At 53.3% G+C, this 17,938-nt stretch overlaps 7 protein-coding genes across 7 annotated transcripts; 2 read left to right on the forward strand and 5 right to left on the reverse strand.

Annotated features, from left to right (window-relative positions):
- Positions 1–85: 85 nt before the first annotated feature.
- On the reverse strand, positions 86–2,479 carry BDZ99DRAFT_483883 (uncharacterized protein; the record flags this gene model as incomplete). The annotated part of the gene is made up of 4 exons (XM_033722611.1): positions 86–247; positions 308–973; positions 1,010–1,111; positions 1,148–2,479. 4 exons carry the CDS (start codon positions 2,477–2,479, stop codon positions 86–88), a joined length of 2,262 nt encoding a protein of 753 aa, XP_033583690.1.
- Positions 2,480–3,330: 851 nt separating this feature from the next.
- BDZ99DRAFT_564583 (uncharacterized protein) lies at positions 3,331–6,204 on the forward strand (the record flags this gene model as incomplete). Its single annotated transcript, XM_033727374.1, has 3 exons — positions 3,331–3,867; positions 4,081–4,544; positions 4,597–6,204. Coding segments are annotated over 3 exons (2,284 nt in total), but the record flags the coding sequence as incomplete, so codon positions are not given.
- BDZ99DRAFT_492698 (uncharacterized protein) lies at positions 6,178–7,320 on the reverse strand. Its single transcript, XM_033723183.1, has one exon. It carries the CDS (start codon positions 7,280–7,282, stop codon positions 6,215–6,217), a length of 1,068 nt encoding a protein of 355 aa, XP_033583692.1. The 5' UTR covers positions 7,283–7,320; the 3' UTR covers positions 6,178–6,214.
- A 2,097-nt stretch (positions 7,321–9,417) lies between these two features.
- BDZ99DRAFT_375155 (uncharacterized protein) lies at positions 9,418–10,227 on the reverse strand (the record flags this gene model as incomplete). Its single annotated transcript, XM_033714966.1, has 1 exon — positions 9,418–10,227. One exon carries the CDS (start codon positions 10,225–10,227, stop codon positions 9,418–9,420), a length of 810 nt encoding a protein of 269 aa, XP_033583693.1.
- Positions 10,228–13,606: 3,379 nt separating this feature from the next.
- Positions 13,607–13,966, reverse strand: BDZ99DRAFT_456549 (uncharacterized protein). Its single transcript, XM_033718483.1, has one exon. It carries the CDS (start codon positions 13,906–13,908, stop codon positions 13,708–13,710), a length of 201 nt encoding a protein of 66 aa, XP_033583694.1. The 5' UTR covers positions 13,909–13,966; the 3' UTR covers positions 13,607–13,707.
- Positions 13,967–14,190: 224 nt separating this feature from the next.
- Positions 14,191–14,949, forward strand: BDZ99DRAFT_309 (uncharacterized protein). Its single transcript, XM_033714251.1, has one exon. The coding sequence runs from the start codon at positions 14,361–14,363 to the stop codon at positions 14,826–14,828; it is 468 nt and encodes a 155-aa protein (XP_033583695.1). The 5' UTR covers positions 14,191–14,360; the 3' UTR covers positions 14,829–14,949.
- A 2,046-nt stretch (positions 14,950–16,995) lies between these two features.
- On the reverse strand, positions 16,996–17,187 carry BDZ99DRAFT_350453 (uncharacterized protein; the record flags this gene model as incomplete). Its single annotated transcript, XM_033714504.1, has 1 exon — positions 16,996–17,187. A coding segment is annotated over one exon (192 nt), but the record flags the coding sequence as incomplete, so codon positions are not given.
- Between the last annotated feature and the right edge of the window lie 751 nt (positions 17,188–17,938).

Consider the following 17,938-nt stretch of genomic DNA (forward strand, 5'->3'; position numbering starts at 1 on the left):
ACCCGATCGATCAAAATTCAATAACTCCGGCCCCTTCCCATATTGTTACACTCAGCAGTCTCCCAATACGGGATGAAACGAACACCTACCTGCCGCTGCGCTTCACACTTGCAGCAGGCGCAGAAATTGGCTTGCCAAATTCTTCCTTATTTAGCAGCACGCGGCAATCTGGACAATACCATATAGCCGACTGAGCAGGTGCCCTTTTCATGCCCATACATTCAATGTGAAACCACTCGGTTCGGCACTGACGCAAATATTAGCAGCTTATCACAACAACACGGATGAGATTTCTAGCAGCACTTACATTATCATTTTCGCATGCTACCATTGTCCCATAGCTAACATCTCTGCATATGCAGTAAGTCGGCTCTCCTGGACGAATCGGCTGATCTGGTTCATCTGCTACGTTTCCAGCCGTAGATCTCTTCTTGTTCTTGGACCCTGTCTGTCGCTCCAGAACGCTGATCTGAACCCCGGCCTGCCCGTCCTCGCCTGCTGTAACAGCGCCAAGCGGGGGAAGCCGCCTTCGGCGATTACTGGTCCTTGTAGCGAGGACGTTCGCAACCTGAGGCGCAGCGGGAAGGCTGACATTGCTTGCTCGCCGCAGGTCGCGGGTTTTGCTTGTCGAAGCAGCTGGCGGTTCCGCACTCGCAGCCTTCGGCGTGATGACGCCACGAGAGGAGCGAGGACGATGTGCAATCGCACTACTAGCAGCTGGCTCTGGTGCAGGCGAGCTCGCTTGTTTTGGTGCAACAGAAGCGCGGCGAGGTCGAGATGCTGCTGCTGTTGGCTGTGGTTGAGGTGGAGGTGGAGGCGGAGGCGGAGGCGCAGGCGCAGGCGCAGGCGCGGTAGCCGGTTTCTTGCTCTCCGTCGGCGACGGAAGAGCGGGGGTCGGCTTCCGGCTTGGGGGTTTTGAGGTAGCCTTGGAACCGACGGAGGGCGCTGGTGGACCCGCGGGCGCCAATGGGACCTGGACAGTGGTTGTTGTAATAGTAGGTGAAGGTACTGCTACAGGGGTTTGAGGAGTTTTGGGAGCAGGGGCAAGTACGGGAGGCACTGGCGGCGCAATTCGAAGGCGCTTAGGCCCGGTAGTCACGGGAGCGCTATCCTGTGATGCCATTGACTCTTCACGAGGGCGAATCACGGGCGAAACTGGTGGTGTCGAGTCCCTTTTGCGCTTTCTTGCCGACCTCGCTGGTTCCTTTTTCTTCTCTGTCAACGGAGTAACAGTAACGTTTTCACCTTGTCCAGGGAATAGATTCTTCATCCTAGTCCCAGCGACCATGATTTGACGACTCGCATCTTCGATCTCCATGGCGTCTCTGAGGGCCTGCTCGCGCAAGAGGCTCTCTCTCTTGAGTCTCTTGGCCTCGTTCAGCTTCATTCCACGGTTTACAAGCTGCGAGTCCTGTGCACCCCATGTATCATGTGATATTTCGCCGGGTGCCAGAGGCCCTCCTTGGTTGCTTGACCGATCAGCACTTTCTTCGTCAAGTAGGGGCACTCCCGTTTCCTCGGCCTCTTTCTTCGCGGCCTCGTAGGCTTCGAGACCTCGGTCTTTCTTCTGCAACTCGCGGCGGATCATCGTATCGCTAGGGCTCCAAATAGCATTCTTCTTCATTTGTTTCCTCAGTAATGCCATTTCGTATTCGGTGAGCTTAAACCAGGGTCGATAACGGCTGCCAGGTTTAGCATCCTCTGGAGGAGGAGATAGCCTCGCGAGCGCATTGCTTGTCGAGATGCCCGCAAGTTGGCTGTGCACATTCGTACCCATAGCGCCAGGAGGGCGCACACGGGGCGGCTTGGGCACTTTGCTGCTGCCCTTTTTGGGGACCTTGATGCCTTTCTGGTTTGTTACCTCGATAGCGGACCCAGAAGAGGAGCCAGGTCGAGAACTGCCCCATTCCGAGACGTCACTAGGTGTAGGCGAGTCCAAAGGACCCAGTGTTATTGTGTTCTTCCTACTCCGGTCGCGAGGTCTCGGAATGGTTGTCTGGGGTTGTCGGACAGGATCGAAGTTCAAATGCAGGCGCGGTGTGGTATTGTACTTGTTTGCGGAGCGCGTTGCTTGCGGGGACACGGGCGCAGGAGTAGGGTCTCGCGAAGGTGGCTGCGGCAGTGCCTGGAGCTTGCGCTTGATGATGGCGATCCGATGCGCGTGGCGCTCTGCCACTTCGCAGATGCGCACGGCCTCGGCGTGAGATGATTCCCTGAAGAATATGGCATTCTCGAGGGCGACTGATATCTCCCGGCGCAGCTCCTGCGGATCAGCGCGCTCGTTCTCGGGGGCCTTGGGCAGGTTGGCGTAGCTCTTGGTCAGCTCGTGGACGTGCTGGGCGGCCTGTTTGTACTTCACGTCGAGGTCCTTGATCAGGATCATGGAGCGATACAGGTCCGAGGGGAAGAACTCGGTGTAGTCGAGGAAGTCGTTCACGGTGGTGTGCGCGTCCGGATTCGAGGGCGGCTGGGGCGTCATGTCGGAGAGGGCGGTCGCCATGGGCGCTTCAGCCATCGGGCATGCTGTTCTGCGGCGTGGAGCAGCGTTGCCGGACGGGCGCGTCAGACAAGCCAGCCACGCGTCGACGTTGGATGGGAGAAGAATGGGGGCGGCGATGGGAGAGATGAGGGTGGTGGAGGCGGAGTAGAGGGCGCGCGGGCGTTTGCTGGTACGGTGCAGCAAGGGAGCGACGGTCGTGGTTCCGCGATTTACACGGCCTGGCGGCTGTTCTTCGGCGCGGGGGGCTTGGCGCTGGAGCATCTGGAGCATTCACTGAGTGTGTTGTTGACCGTCACGTCACCACAGGCGCTTGAGCGTGAGCAGCAACACCACGGGGCTGGCTAGACGCACTTGTACACGATGTCATGTGAGCGAGAGCGAGGTAGAGCAGTGAGTGAAGAGTCGGGAGTGCTTCAGGCACTGCTCCTCTGAATCCGTTTAGGTCCTCTTAGTTGGTAACATGTTACGCGTCTAGGCCCTGCAGCACGTCAGTAGAGAATTGAGAGCCTGAGTGTTGTGGCTTCAGCGGGTGTGCACTCGTTTTCCGTTGGTGAAGGGTCGTCAAGATATTCTATTCACTCCGCTTTACCCCAAGGTGTTGCCAGAGGCAGCAGGCGTGAGAGACGTTCCTGCCCGCTCTGCAGCTGTCTCAGCCGCCCACCTGTTTCTCGACAGCCTCGTTTCAAGTCCTTCACCTCTTCAAGCACTCTTCCATGCGTCTTCCCGGACGCGGCGCTGCTTCCGAAACAACTCACGTGCTCTTCGCGAGCAAACAACCTCAGCCGAGCCACACGCTTGGCTTCTACTAGACTTACTCCACTACCCTCCACCATGACTCTCCCATCTCGAATGGACCGGCTGAAGCTGATGGACGTACACATGGAAGCCCTCCCCGACTTGCCCGCAGCAAGCCTGAGCGACGACGACTCAGATGGCGGTGTGCAATTGACCGCTGAGCAAGCAGCGGAACCTCCGAGTGACCTGGAGGTGCCCAGCATCACCGGCGACGCCAGTCACGCGGTCGCAGCCACGAGGATTGCGTCTCCTCGAGAGCGCGCCCGTCCACCTCAGCATCTCGAAAACGAGCCTGAGCCCGCACAAGCACTCCCCGACACCGACCAGCCCAATCCGGCTGGCACCCTCGTAGCCAAGGACAATACAAAGACAGAAGGCACCCCCAAAGAGCCAAGAACCAGCTTGCCGCGTTGCACCCTCGACAGCGGCGCCCTCGCGTCTCCAAGTCAGGCCTATAGCCCGATTCTTGCTGTCAGCAAGTACCCTTACCTCTTTGTGGAGAAGCGGGAAACTCAGAGAGTTGCTTCTGCGATCTTTGACGAGGGCAAGTTCTGGGAACGTGGATGGGACCTGTAAGTTACTTGCCCTTTGCTATCACCGCTCTGGTCCCTCTGCGGTCTTAAAAAACATCAAAGCTGTTGTGCCGCGCAACAATCTGCTCTGCATGCCACTATCTATCTCCCAAGCTTCATTGTCTTCTAGAATCATCCAACTACGTCCCTCATCCACCATTCATTGCTTAGCTTCTAGCATGCACTAGCAAATACTGACCGCTTATTTCACAGATACTACGTCTGGCCAGTCGACGGTTCTAAGCCTCTCGTACTCGTCACAGAAGACCAGGTTCAAGCCCTCCTCAACCATATAAACCGTCTATTCCCACGTATCGGCGCCAAAATTACCGACTCCGATCGTGAGCAAGGCCTAGCTGCTAGATTCCCTGATCACCCACGACTCACTCCCCGCTACCTTGGCCGTATAAGCTCCAAAGCGGAGTTTGATAAGATGGCAGCTGCTCCACCTGGCCATAAGCACCGGGCTCCGGGAGAAGGCCATGCGCCTCCTCCAGACGAACGCACCTTGGAAGCGTTCAAAGAGATGATTGAAGAAATGGTCGAGCTGTCCAGGGGAAAGAACAAGGCCAAGAGGGAAAAGCAGAAGAAGACGAGGCAAATGTCACAGCAGAACATGGCCAAGCAGCTCAAGAGAGCCCAGCGGTATCTAGGCCTCCGCCCAAAGCGTCCGGATAGTACGTTAGGTCCCCAAAGTGGTACCAACAGTATGAGCTAAATATAAAATAGTGCAAGATCCATTGAAAGACTCAAGTCTTTCTTGGGAAGAGCTTCAAAAAGCACAGGCTGCTCGTCAAGCGGCATTGGCCGTTCCTGCTCACGACCTAGAGCTGCTGTGTCCTTGGCCTCGCGATGCATCAGTAATCTTCATCTGCGTGGATGTCGAAGCCTGGGAGCGAGACAACAGTAAGATCACCGAAGTTGGTATATCAACTCTAGATACCCTAGACCTTGAGGGAATCGCTCCAGGCATCAACGGCGAGAACTGGCTATCTAAGATGCGCAATCGCCATTTCATCATCCGCGAGTACAGCCACCTCCACAATACCGAGTTCGTCACTGGCTGCTCCAACGCCTTCGAGTTCGGCGACTCTGAGCACATCAGCCTATTTAACGCACATCAAATCATTGAGTCGTGCTTCCGACCGCCATACTCGGCCCCAAGCGACCACCCAGCTGCTTCCTCCATGGATGAAGCAGCACACAAGCGCAACATCGTCTTTCTCGGCCACGACGCTGGCAACGATGTCAGATACTTGCAAAAGCTAGGCTTCAACCCGCTCAGTCTTCCGAATATGCTTGAAATTCTCGACACCGCCGATATGTATCGTGCGTGGAAGCGCGAGATCAACGCACGCTCCCTTGGTACGATTCTGTATGAATTCGACATCGCCGGCTGGAACCTGCACAACGCAGGCAACGACGCTCGCTATACGCTGCAATGCATGATCGCCATCGCAGTCAAAGAGGCGAGCCTGAGGGGAAAGGCTATTGCAGAACAGCGCGATCAGGACAAGGTGCAGCGTGTTGTCGATGCGCAGATAGCAGCGGTGGAAAAAGCTCAGGAAGATCAAGAAGGCTGGAGCTCGGCGGAAGAGGGCGATGATGGCGGTGAGCCTGTGTCCGTTGATCATGGAACAAGGCCCGATAGCGTACAGAAAACTGTGTCCAACCTCTCTAGCAATCGCGGCGGCATTGCAGGACACGGCAATAGCGGAAGAGGTGGCTGGAGCGATCGCGGCCGCGGCGAGTATGGCAATGGATATGGTCGTGGTCGTGGTCGTGGGAATGGCGAGCAGTCGCGTGGTCGATACGGCCGTGGTCGCGGCGGCAACAACTCCCTCCAGGACGAAGGCATGAAGCCTGATTTTCGTGGCGGATTTGGCCGCGGCAGACGGTCCCCCCTCCCTAGCGGAAGCGATCAAGGAAACTCATCTTCGGACGGCACCCCGCTTCGTGGTGGATTCGGACGTGGCAGGGGAAGGGGCCGAGCATCACCGGGCGGATGGTGAACATGAGTTTGCAAGCTTGCATTGAAGATGCTTCAGGCGATTGGGAGGTGTACCAATACCTAAATATGGCGTTCTCGGATGGTAAGTAAGTCGGACTGCATAGACGGTCTGGCTATTTCTTGTGGCCTCACTGAAGCATATGGAGCTACTGGTTTGCGATATCCTGCAGGTAGAGCGGGCTGGCTCACCTTTTTGGGATCTTTAGGAGGACTCTGTGCTGTAAACATCAGATTAAAAGAAACCTCTGTGATCATTGAAACAAACTAGACTTCTTTCTGGGTGTGTTTCATCAAGATTTGTATGTGCAGGGTCTCGTTCGAGCGTCGCAATTCTTGTTATACAAGCATGAACCATTGAAGCTGTGCATCAGCATCCGCTGGCCATTTCTCTCCCTCCATGCCATTCACGAATGCGGGACAAATCAGACGACAGTTTTCCCCATCGCTTCGAAGAAGCATTGGCAGTGTCGAGCCCGCAATTGACACGATCATATCTCCGGTCCGAACTGAGCGTGGTGCAATGCCCAGTCGACCTGCAGCAGTTCTGAAGAGCGTCTTGAACATGCGTATCTTCCGGATGTTCTCGTGGTACTCTAAGATATCTGCGTCTTGGGTAGCCATCCACAGAGCCATAAGCTCGGGCATGTCCACGAGTGGTAGCATTGACGGAGTATCTTGTATTGTCGTGATGGACCAACGGCCGCTTAGTTTGGTTTCCTCTCCGACGACTTTAGGAGGTTGCGAATTAGAGGTAATGATTAGGAGCCACTTATGCCAAAGCGAATCCGCAAGTAGTCTAGTCTTGTGTCGAGGTTGCTGCGGAGGCAAGCATGTAGGTCGCGCAGTCTCTCGGCTTGTTGCGTACGTTGTAGCAAAGGCCACGAGGTTTCGCAAGACGCCGCAGTGACGGACGTCATATATGAGTTGTGCGTGCGCTGGACTAGCTTTGAGCAGGTCTTGAAACACCATCGTCGAGCTGCCCTCCTTTTGCATCCATTCGGTATGCTCTTGTGGGTGGCAGAGATCCTGGGGTTCAAACAAAATGCTGGGGCCTGATACTGACGCTACTGTACCAACCGCAACTCCTTTCAATTGTAATACGCGATTATGATTTAGAAACTGGAAGGCTGGTACCGAGACCGATGAGCCCTCCCCGAACCAAGGCAGCTTAGGGTGTTCGCGTGCTGAGAGATCCGGGACCCAGGAGGGCAAACCTGTCATATTGCCTATTTCCATGTTCCCGTTGCATCCTAGGAATGCCACCGCGGTCTCGATGTATATGTCTGACACGGACTTCGAGTAATCCGGTGGTGGCAAGCTGATATCCATGTATTTTAGCAGAGTGAGTATCGCGAAGACTTTATCCCTGGGGTCAAAAGCTAGGAGTCGACGCGCCCGATCCATGAAGAGTGTGGCTTATTTTGACCAAGGAAGCCCGCTAGTCCCTGCTGCGAATAAATATGTACCGAACTGGTGTAGTAGCTCCTAGAGAATCACGGTAGAAGGACCGGAGCCATTCTCCATGGACAACAGCACGCGGAGGGCCGTATGGACTGTTTCGACATCGAGCGCATGATCACCACAAAACATGATTCTCTCTCTAGCCAAGGCAATCTCCTGTATAACCCACAACCGTTTGAACCAAGGGATATCTGCGAAAGCTTCGAAATTTTCTAGGAACAGCGTCTCAGATGGTGCAAGTGCATGGATGCGGTGCTACGCGGATGAAGAGCAACAACGATTACTTGATAGATAGATCCTGTGCGCGAGTTGCGTCACTCTTTCGGTTCGTTCGCCCCCATCGACACATTGAGCAGCCTCGTCGACGTACGAAAACCATTGAAAAAGGGGAGGAAGGACCGGAAATCTAGCAGCTTCACCCAATCAGATCAACACGCACTGTGCCTTGCTGTATATATCGCCCATAAGGGCTACTTGGTTGCTTCTCTCCTGGTGGCATCCTAGCCTTCTCTTAGCGCTTAGCTGCTAGGGTTCGTTCTATGGAAATTTGGATAGAATAATGGCAAATAGGTACAAGGCTGAACCTCAGCATAACAGAGAAACCTCGATACTCCAAAAGATATTTCCTTTTGTCACTCCGCATACCTATAATAAGGATCAGGCTCGAGGCTTAGCGAATAAAATGACTGGTTACCTACTCTGAGAAACCCCCGCTATTCCCCGCAAGTGTCAAGATCGCGCCGCTCGATTCCCGAACGTCAACTTGATATATCTAGAAAATGACTTCATCTTCTGTATTCATGTACTCATATACGTCAATGCGCCTCTGCAGCTGAGAGCAGCTCAGAGAGGAGGCCAGTAAAAGGTTGGGAGTTTGCACGTGAAATGAGTTGGTTGCAGGTCGGTCTGGCGAAAGTTGACCTGTGAGGGCCTTCGCATGGCACAAGGCAGAGCTCAAAATAGGTGTATAAGGAGGCTTGTATTGTTGGTGTGCGGAGTTGAAGTTCCTCTCACGCACGGACCTCTTGATGACTAATCTAATGTCGACCGTATTGTGGCCCAAGGGCCGTCACCTGGAAGCAACGTGGCAAGGTAGGGGCGGGAAAAAAATGGCACACCACATCACCAAAAGAAGCATCCACTTCACCGATTTACTTAGCAGCCACGACTAGTTAGAAATTATATCTATATAGTGTTATATCCCAAAATGCTTCGAAATTGTCATTTTGCATTTCTCGTATTAAGAAGTTTTAGAAGTTGGTCAAATCACTTATGGAAAACAACGACTTTTTTGGTGTGCCACTTCTTTCCCGCCCCACGTGAGTACTTGAGGGGCCTAGAGGCGTGGGGGGCAATTGAAATGGGGCCCGTGCGAGGAACATCAAAAGCCACGGAGAATACCGCCACCATACATATTCACCAGGAAACGTCATTTTCAAGCATTATCTGCATTTTTTGAAGCTGTATCTTCGTGAATCTCGATATCAACTATCGCATGCATGGTGTTGACTTTTCTTCACTCTCCATCACCCCTGATTCGTACAGCTCGTGATTTGGATCATCCTCTTCCTCTTATCGCCATCCACGCGTCATACTTATTATTGTCAACCTCTATTAGCTTATCTTGATCCTCAATTCCTACCAGCTTAAAACCTTATCTACTTGTTTCCACACCCCAATCTGCACGCTGCCTAGCCTCTCTTCTCACGTTGGCCTGCGACGCTGTGGCTAGTATCGGCTCAGGCCTGGCTCAGCTTCTGCCCAGGTCTGCTCACCCTGCTCACCCGCCGCAGCGCAGTCTCAGACACACCTCACAGAAATTATCGACTTCTAGCGAAGGGGCTTAAGTCTGGGGTTACGAAAATAGGACCCCATACAGCTTCACAGTTTCAGAAACTCAAGCTCCTTTCTAGGGAGGATCGAAATAGCCGTGAAAGGAACCGCGTGTTTAACTGCATGATTAACTATAAAGACAGTGCTCCCTCAATCAGACAGTTCCTCCGTTTCCCCGAAGATACCCCGTATTAACTAATCGCACATCTCAGTCCATGAAATCCTCCCTCTCATTCTGTCATCTTTCATGCAGTGTCGGCAGGGGCAGGGGCAGCCACCGGCTCGTTGTTGGAGTTACCACTTTCCAAGTCCTTTGAAAGTTTTGCTGGAGACTCAGCATCCTCCTGGGCGGTCCTTGACTCATCGCGAATTGACAGAAACAAGTACCACGCGTCGATGACGAGCTGCAGACAAAAGGTAACTCCGGGAACCCAGAAGGTCATGGCGCCATTGTAGGCCACGGAACCGGTGTAGGTGCAGTGGATGCCGATCGCTGGGGTAAATAGGATAGGCACAACGATATTAACAATGGCGAGCTCCTTAGGGAATAAAGGCCTCTTGCGCGGGTCAACGATAATGGCATAGGAGAAGGCAAAGTTCTGCGCGATGAAGGTTGGCCACGGCATAAACGCACAGATCCAGAAAAAGTCGTTCATCGATTGAGTGATCTCGACAGGGCGGTAAGGACGATAGGACGTCGCGGCCAGAATAATTCCCGGCAAGATGAAGGTCCAGACACCCGCAGCCGCGGATGCTAGTTGCAGCTGATGCACCATGTAGTGCAGGTTCGGGATGCGGCGCATCTGGTTTGAGATGACGGCTGAGAAGGGCAGGTAGAACATGCCGGAAACGACGAGAATCGCAGCACCGGCACGCACTCGGGTTGTGTGTGCCTGATAGTGATGCGCCGTTTGCTCGGCATCCCACCATGGCTTGATAGGAGAAATGAAGTCCGCTGCGACAAACGCCAGCATGAACATGATAGAGCAAATAATGCCGCAGAAGGCGCTATAGTACTGAATAGCAATCGGAGAGAGCCACGACGAACGGGCCATGTTGGCCGTCTTTTCGTCCAACCATCTGCTGGAGTTGAGGATGCCCATTGTTGCGATATTGACCACGGGAATTGGAGAAGGTGCCAGCAGTTAGGATTGATGACGATGCACAAACAAGTGTACACCACGTGAAAGTAAAGAGGTAAGACGTTTGATACTCGCGCGGGAGGAGGTTTTCTCGTCGATTTGGTATTCTTTTATACTTGCGGAGGCGAATATTTCTATGGAGCTAAATATTTCTACGGAGCCGAATATATCTACGGAGCCGAATACCTGCTGTGCTGACGAGTGGTGGTCTGACGCCGAAGTGTGGTCTGTTGCATCGAAATGGCTAGTATCCGAGGTTCAGAGGCTGAAGTGGCGCCCGAGCTCGGCTGAGGACAAAGTTTCTTGGTCAGGAGTAGAGGTATCGCGAACCACCAAGATATAGCGGGCCTGGTGCGGGGCTCGAATGATTACAATGTCACGCAACCTTAGAGAGGAAGGCCACAGGGTAGACCGATTTTTCACAGGATTATGGGTATCTGGCGCGGGTTTCAACCTGCAGTATTTTATAGAACCCTAGACAGTCCCCTCTAGGATCTGTATAGGCTGGAAATGGTGTTGCACCTTTTTTTTTCCCCAGCCTTTGGTGCCTGCGGCCAGGGCGGCGACGACGCGGACACTTCTGAGTAGCTAGCAGCTCTGAAAGAATCTACTAGTGTCAAGAAATGTATATCAACGGTACCGGTGGCCACCGGCGGCTAGGCACATTATTATTTGTCGCCTTGAGGCAATTCTTGGTCAGGTATTCAGTTATTAGAGCGATGTGATGGTAATCCGTTGCTCTGAGGAGATTCCTGGCGACGTGTTTTGTAGCTGGGGTGATGTGGTGATTGCTGGTCCGCCGATGGAGGCTGCGCTGCCGCGCAATATAGTAGAAAGTCTAAAGTCGGTGAGCCACTGGGAATAAGACGAGACTCTACTTCTGGGAGTGAGCACATCTTAGACATCAGCGAGCGAAGCGCCTATGTCATTTTCACCAACGACCACGCCGGCGAGCGCGTGCGAAGTCCCCAACAATTAGGAGGGTACCCGCGGCTACTCAAAAATTTCAGCACTGGTCTAGGAAGTGCGGGTAGCATTGGGCGGCTTCGGGAATACTCGGGCAGAGGAGCTTGGAATGGTGTTTGCTAGGCTAAATTTGTCAACGGTGGTCCAAATTCCAGGACACGTGTCGCTATAGGAATGCTTACCGTGCCCAGATGCTTACAATCCCGCCATTTCAGTTTCCATAAAGAAAAGAAGAGAATATCCTCCCACTATGTATCGCCCGTCGCTAATCCCGACATGTCATCAATTTGCATCCGCCACCGCCCATGAGTAATAAAGGAAAGGAATTGGGGGCGGAAAAGAAGGTTCTTCCTTATTAAAGCATCTTGAACCCAATTCTATACAAGAACACGGAGGCACGGTGATCCGGAGGAGTTCCTGGAGACCAGAGGCAACTAGGTCATAGATCTCCCGCGTCCGAGCGAGGTCCTCTGTTGATGATTGGGCTATTGTCTTGCCGCGGATTTACTCCATGACGGGGGTCATGTATTTAATGCGGCAAACGTGGAAAATTCTCGGGGCTCGGGCCGGTGACTGCAGCTGTTGGAGCTCGTGGTATGCCCTGACCTGGGGCGGCACCTTGTTCGGCATGACTGAACAGCCGTACTTGATCCAAAGTTTGGGTTTGTTCTCGGGATAGGCGAGGCCCTCTGAGTAACCTGTCATACGTCTTTGGTGCAGAGGCGAACTAGCTTCGGTGCGGTTGGACGCAGATGCCGGGTGGGGGCGAGACCATATGGCGCTCCTGAGATCGAGAACGTTGCGATGTAGCGGACTGTAGTTTGTGAAGTGGGAAGGAAATCTATCAGTCCATAGTTTTCTGGTTATAGGAAGGCCTGTAGACGACACGGCCACAAGCTAGTGGTGAAAAAGTTGTGTTGATTCTATCTAGGTTATGGCCGTCGTCGGGCCAAGCATTCGAGGTCCTGGCGCGGTCAAAGCACCTGGACTAGGTTTTGAGGCCCCCCGGAAACTTACCTCAGCGAGCTCAGATAGTTAGTTAACGTAGTCCACTAGCATCCTGGCACTATGAGCATCCTGGCAACCCCATTATCGGTACGATTTGGACCTTTTAGAACCCCAGCAATATCAACAATCACAAGATATTTCAAGACGTGATTTAGAATAATAATATGGGCACTACTAGTCGTACACCCCCTAATTCCTAGACGTACCACCCCCAACCCCCGGCAGCACTTCACCGCCTTCTAATTGGCTTGGAGGGCTCCTCTGAACCTTCCGATTCGCTCGCTTAACTTCCTTACTAATTCCGAATGCTCTCTCCAAATGCGGCCTTGATCACAATCAATTACATCCTCTTCCTCTCCCTCTACAATACACTCACCATGAACACGTGATGCTATACGCGAGGCCGTATGTGAGCTCGTACGTGAGGCTATACAATCGGCATGGCTATACAGCCTCTCCGTTTTACTGCGCATCCTTTCCGATTCGTGCAGCTGTATATACAGCCGTAGTGAGCTTGTACGTGAGGCTATATAGCCATGCCGATTCGTATAGCCTCACGTACGGCCTTGCGTATAACATCACGTGTAGAGAGACGTATAGGTGAATGCCCGGAGCTTCCTCCGCGCTTCTCCGAGCCAATCAGAAGGCGGTGAAGCAACAAAGGGGGGGAGGGGGTGTATGTGTAGTGAAAAGGGGGTGTACATCTAGGAATTAGGGGGTGTATGATTAGTAGCGCTTTTCTATAGTAATAGCTGATATCCTGTAATAATGGCTGACATCCGATAATAATGGAAAGCATTGAAAGAAAGCATCGAAGGAGAGCATCGAAGGAAAGCATTTGATGATGGACGAATCTACTGTTAACACCCGCAGGAGGGTGGACGACCTGAGGCATGGCAGCGTTGAGTGAAGCTGAAGCGGAGGCTACGCAGCGTTGAATGAAGCCGGGCTCATTACCTGTTGAATTGCAGGCCGTAGCATCTGAACTATGGCGGAAGGCGTAACTATATACACAGAGAGGACAAAGACGACCCAGGTTTGCTACCAGATTGCTTGCTGTAGGTGATTGTCTTAGATCTAACACATAGCCAGACCTGCTTTCAATCTCCCGCCTCGACGAAAGGTTTTATACCCACTCCAAAGCTGCCATCACCTGACTAGTCACTGGACTTAGAAGCCTGGCGACAGCGCTCCCAATCTCCGCTGCATCTATCCACGACGTGCACGTGATCTAAGCTTGGTCAGCTGAGACCACGAGCTCTCTGTCCGGATATAAAAGCTTCTCTATCGCGAGCTCGAGAGCTTCTTCATGGAGGGGTTTCTTCGACCTTACGGTGTCTTGATTGAGGATTGAAACAACAAATAAAAGCGAGCAATGGCGCGGGAGTGGAGTTGGGGCTTCTTGAGCAGCAAAAAGCATCAGCGAGTTCGATGGTGTGGTTTGGTTGGAGATATCAAAATGAAAGACAGTCCAGAATGATGCTGTCGTTCTGGCTGGGAGGGGTCAAACTCTACAGGCTGCGATGTCACGAGTAATCTATCACTATGAATACGGCGATGGAGATCGGAGTGTCTGGAGTGGAGGCTCGGTGGTGTCGCGGAGGATGTGGCGCTCATCATTGATTAAACTTGATGAGGTCCGTCTTCTTTGTACGATATTTAGAGTCTTGGATAGGGTATTTGAATTGGATAGGGTATTTGAATTGGCTCGTGCACATATACACGTGATATGACGGAGAATGCCGTGTGTATACAAAAAAGGGGTGGGGGGGCATTCTCTTGTATTCTATGCACTTGTGGAACCTCAACACTATAGGGGGACTTGATAATATACATTCTCTGTCGATATACAGCCTCACGCATGAACTGAATGTAATATAATGCTGATTCTATGCGATTTTTGTATACACACGGCATTCTCCGTCATATCACGTGTATATGTGCACGAGCCAATTCAAATACCCTATCCAAGACTCTATCTGAATCGGTCGATAGTGCGCTTTGGCATCAAGGAAAAGACCTGAGCTTTACCCTATCCGGTTCATGCAGGCTTCCAGCAGGTGTGAGAGACAATGATCTTCATTGCTGTCCCTCAACAGCGGCACGCAGGCAAGGTCCACTGTCGATGGAAGCCATCGGTTACATCCGCCCTCTATGGATATCCTCCCTGGACCTTTTTGCTCCACCCCAGCCCGGCAGACCATGATGTGTCACATTGTAGGTTTGATCCTTGCCAGCTGAGCCCACCTCTGTCCTTTCCAGAACCTGCGAGCTGGCCTTTTATACCCTCCAGCAGAATTGCAATTCGTACACGGATATGGCACGCGGTAGTCCACGTCTTTCCCATGCCTGTGTCTCGTGCCTGCTGTACCCTATATAAGTTGCCCTCTCAGTATTCCGCCACTGTCACTGTGGCCGACGTGGCCGCTCTTGTGTTTCCTTCTCTCAATAGCCAATTGTTCTTGTCTGATGCTCCGCTGAAGGCCTGCTTGGCCGTGGGAGCGGAGGTCGTCGGCGGAGTCCGCGAGGAAGAGCGGTAGAATGCGCGCGGCGGAGAAGTCCTAGCTGTTGCGCAGCGTGTAGTCGCTCCATTTGAGCTCGTTCGAAGGTGCCGGCCCAGATCGGAGGCGGAGGAGGGAGGAGGGGGAGTTTCGGATGGATGGTGGGAAAGGGAGGCCGGATGCCAGTTGACAGCGAGAGGGCGATGGACTGGAGGGCCGCGATCGATCGAGGCGCCAGCTATGTGCTGTAGAGGGCGTGGCGGAGGAAGGCATGTGAGCGCTCAATGAGACGCCAGAGCAGGCGCGATTGTGATGTCGCCGTAGAGAGGGCGCCTGTCCGTGACGCCGATGAGGAGCTTGAGAGCGCGGTCTTGGGCGTGACGAAGGCTTGCGAGAGCGTCATGGAGTGGTGGCGCGACTGTCGCGATTCTCTCTTGGGCGCACTGCTGGTGTGCTCGCCGTGGGCTGGTCCTGGAGGAGGAGATACCAGCAGCTGCGCTTCTGTGGTTGGAGAGCTTACTCACGATGGCTGGCGGGCTCAGAAGCTCAACACCGTCGGCTGCCAACTTTGACTTGTTGTTGTCGTTGATTGATCGGGGCGACGCAATGTAGAATCCGATGGCGACGCGAGACAACGGCGCAAGGGATTGGCGGAAATTGAAAAGTCGAAGTTTCTTCCTCAAGACCCCATGCATGATGAGAAGCTCAATGAAAAAAAAAGGTGCCAACTCCATAAAAGAGGAGAGGCGTGGGTTACTTCATAAATGAAAGACCCCAGGAGCCCGAAGACTTTGTCCCGAAAGCAAAGACCAAGGTCGATGCGAAAATGTTCCAAAAATTGAGTCCGATCTTGAAGGACTAGCAGGGCGTTACCGAAAACCTCATTATTGGGAAACCTAACGAAGAGGGGAAGGAGTGCTTGCCAAAAAGATCGAGACCACGTAGATGTAAGAGGATTGCCTTGTGAGACAAACTTGAAAAGAGATAACCCCGTCAGTCATGCTTGTCTCCCCCAGCCGGAGAAGGGCATGTTGTGGATCCGGGCGACGGTGGCAGATACCCTTGCACGGCCTTTTACGTGCAAGAACTCACTCCATCAGCCAAGGCCGATTGAAGGAGGAAACCGCGCCTCTGCTCAAACGTGTGGCATGACCTCAGCATGGTAAACGGTCAGCCAGACTCGCAGAACCCTCGGATTGGCACCGTAGCTGAACCTGGGCAAGATAAACAGCTTTTGAGCGCCCTGGAAGATTGGAATCACCCTATGTCTTCCAGCATTGACGTTGGACCGGTAGCTTGGTCGAGAATACATAGTACCCCGAGCCCCGTGTGGCCAGGCTGATCGTCTTCCTCAAACTCCCTTGGCAGTGAGTGGTAACCGACAATGTCGAACACCCAAGACAGCAGGACCGCAGTCCATTTGTCCCAATACCAGCGTCTATTCCCCCGCAGGGCGATGACGAAGGCTGCTCAGTGCCAAACAAACCCGGGTGGTTGCGGATGGCCAGGAGGGGGGCAGTGACCAAGAGGGAAGATGACCAGGAGGATGTGCAGAAGCCCGAGGGCTGTGACATTAAAGATCTCGCGACATAAGGTTGACCTGGAGAGGGTGAAGATGGCAGGAGGAGGGAAGTGACGGAGAGAGGGAAGGGGCGCAACGAGGTTGACAGAGGGAGCGGGGGCAGGCCAGCTTAAGTAGTTCGCGGGCAGCCGCCAAGGAAAAAACTTACGTCATCGCTAGCCAATGAGAGCGCGCGCCGGTGTGGGTCGGCGGCTGCCTAGGACAGCGAGAAGGTTCGACAGCCGCTCCTGGACGTGCGGCGCGCGGCCAGGAAGGCCAGGACGGCCAGGACGGCCATCACGTGCTTGAAGGTGAAGTTCACTCGGTGAAAGCCCACCAGCGGGTGCAATGCCGACTGCACAGCCTGAGTGCGCAGTTTCGCACGCCCCGGTGACGCATTGCGTGTGTGCGAAGGCATTGTCGAAAGGAGTGAGAAGAGTCTTGGCAATATCTCTTGGCGATCGCCGAGGATGGGAGAAAGAAGAACACCACCACAGCTGAACGAGAGCAAGACGCGTGCTTGAACAGAAATAAGGGGAGTCTGACATTGAAGCTTTTTGACTGGTTCTTTTGCGGAGGATAGGTTGGTGCGCACCGCTACTCGCTTTGAGGGGCTGTCTCCTCCGCGACAGCCTTTGGGATCACCTTATGCAGCACCAACGAGTCCACCCACTCGCCTTTGGAGAACTCAGCCTTCTCGACCGTACCTATCTCCTCAAATCCCAACCGCAGACCCAGCTTCCAGCTCGTTTCATTCCGCGGCTCGCATTCGATTTCGAGCGTCAGGCCATCGCCGAGCTGGGGAAGAAACGCCTCCACCGCTTCTATCGCAAAGCCCTTGTCTTACACGGCGGGCATGAAGGCGTACTAGATGTCGGCATGGCCATCCTTTATAAACGCCCAATCCTCCCAATGAAGCGCTCTTTGTGCGTAACAGCGAGTTTGTAAAGTGCCTGCGGTACAACAATTTGCGCGTTAATATTATTTTGGACAAGCTCCTTTAATTCTTCTATAGTGCGCTCGGCATTGTACTAATAGCGGACGACAGATAGGATGGATTCAAGCTTGTAGTAGGAGCGAATGTCGTCATGCGTGAAGTCGCGTATCTCGAGGCGGACCGTCTGGATATACATAGCTGAGGTGGCCTGCTTATTTCTGATGCAGAGGAGGTATGCTGATATAAACTAGAGCTTCTAAGGGTAAGAAGGTTGAGCTTTATAGACAATACAATCGTATTTTCCGTTCAACAGATGGAACGTCTGAGGATAGGTTGGCGCCGCCGATGGAACCATGCGAAGAAACTTCTCCCAGACGACGAGGCTGAGAGCCCCCACTCGTTGGAGTCATTTTCTGCTGTGCCCTGCCTTACTGTGTCTCGCGGTGACTCCGGTCTGTTGTGGATGAGGCATGAGCTGAGGTCGAAATACAGCGCCAGCCGCCCGCCTTCTCATCGCTTAGCCATTGGACAACCTCTCGCCCCTGAGGCGTACTTCTATATACGCGCACCGGTGTAAGCTCCATCCCAAGAACTTCCTTCCGCTTTCTCAACCTCACAGACAACCATGTCTTGATTCTCCAGAAACGTTTT

This window comes from Mytilinidion resinicola, assembly GCF_010093595.1.
Source record: "Mytilinidion resinicola strain CBS 304.34 unplaced genomic scaffold BDZ99scaffold_1, whole genome shotgun sequence".
Lineage (NCBI taxonomy): Eukaryota > Fungi > Ascomycota > Dothideomycetes > Mytilinidiales > Mytilinidiaceae > Mytilinidion > Mytilinidion resinicola.

Excerpts from the sequence above, each read along its gene's own strand:
- BDZ99DRAFT_309 (XM_033714251.1), top strand. The coding sequence starts at position 14,361 with ATGATCTTCATTGCTGTCCCTCAACAGCGGCACGCAGGCAAGGTCCAC.
- BDZ99DRAFT_492698 (XM_033723183.1), bottom strand. The coding sequence starts at position 7,282 with ATGGATCGGGCGCGTCGACTCCTAGCTTTTGACCCCAGGGATAAAGTC.
- BDZ99DRAFT_456549 (XM_033718483.1), bottom strand. The coding sequence starts at position 13,908 with ATGATGAGCGCCACATCCTCCGCGACACCACCGAGCCTCCACTCCAGA.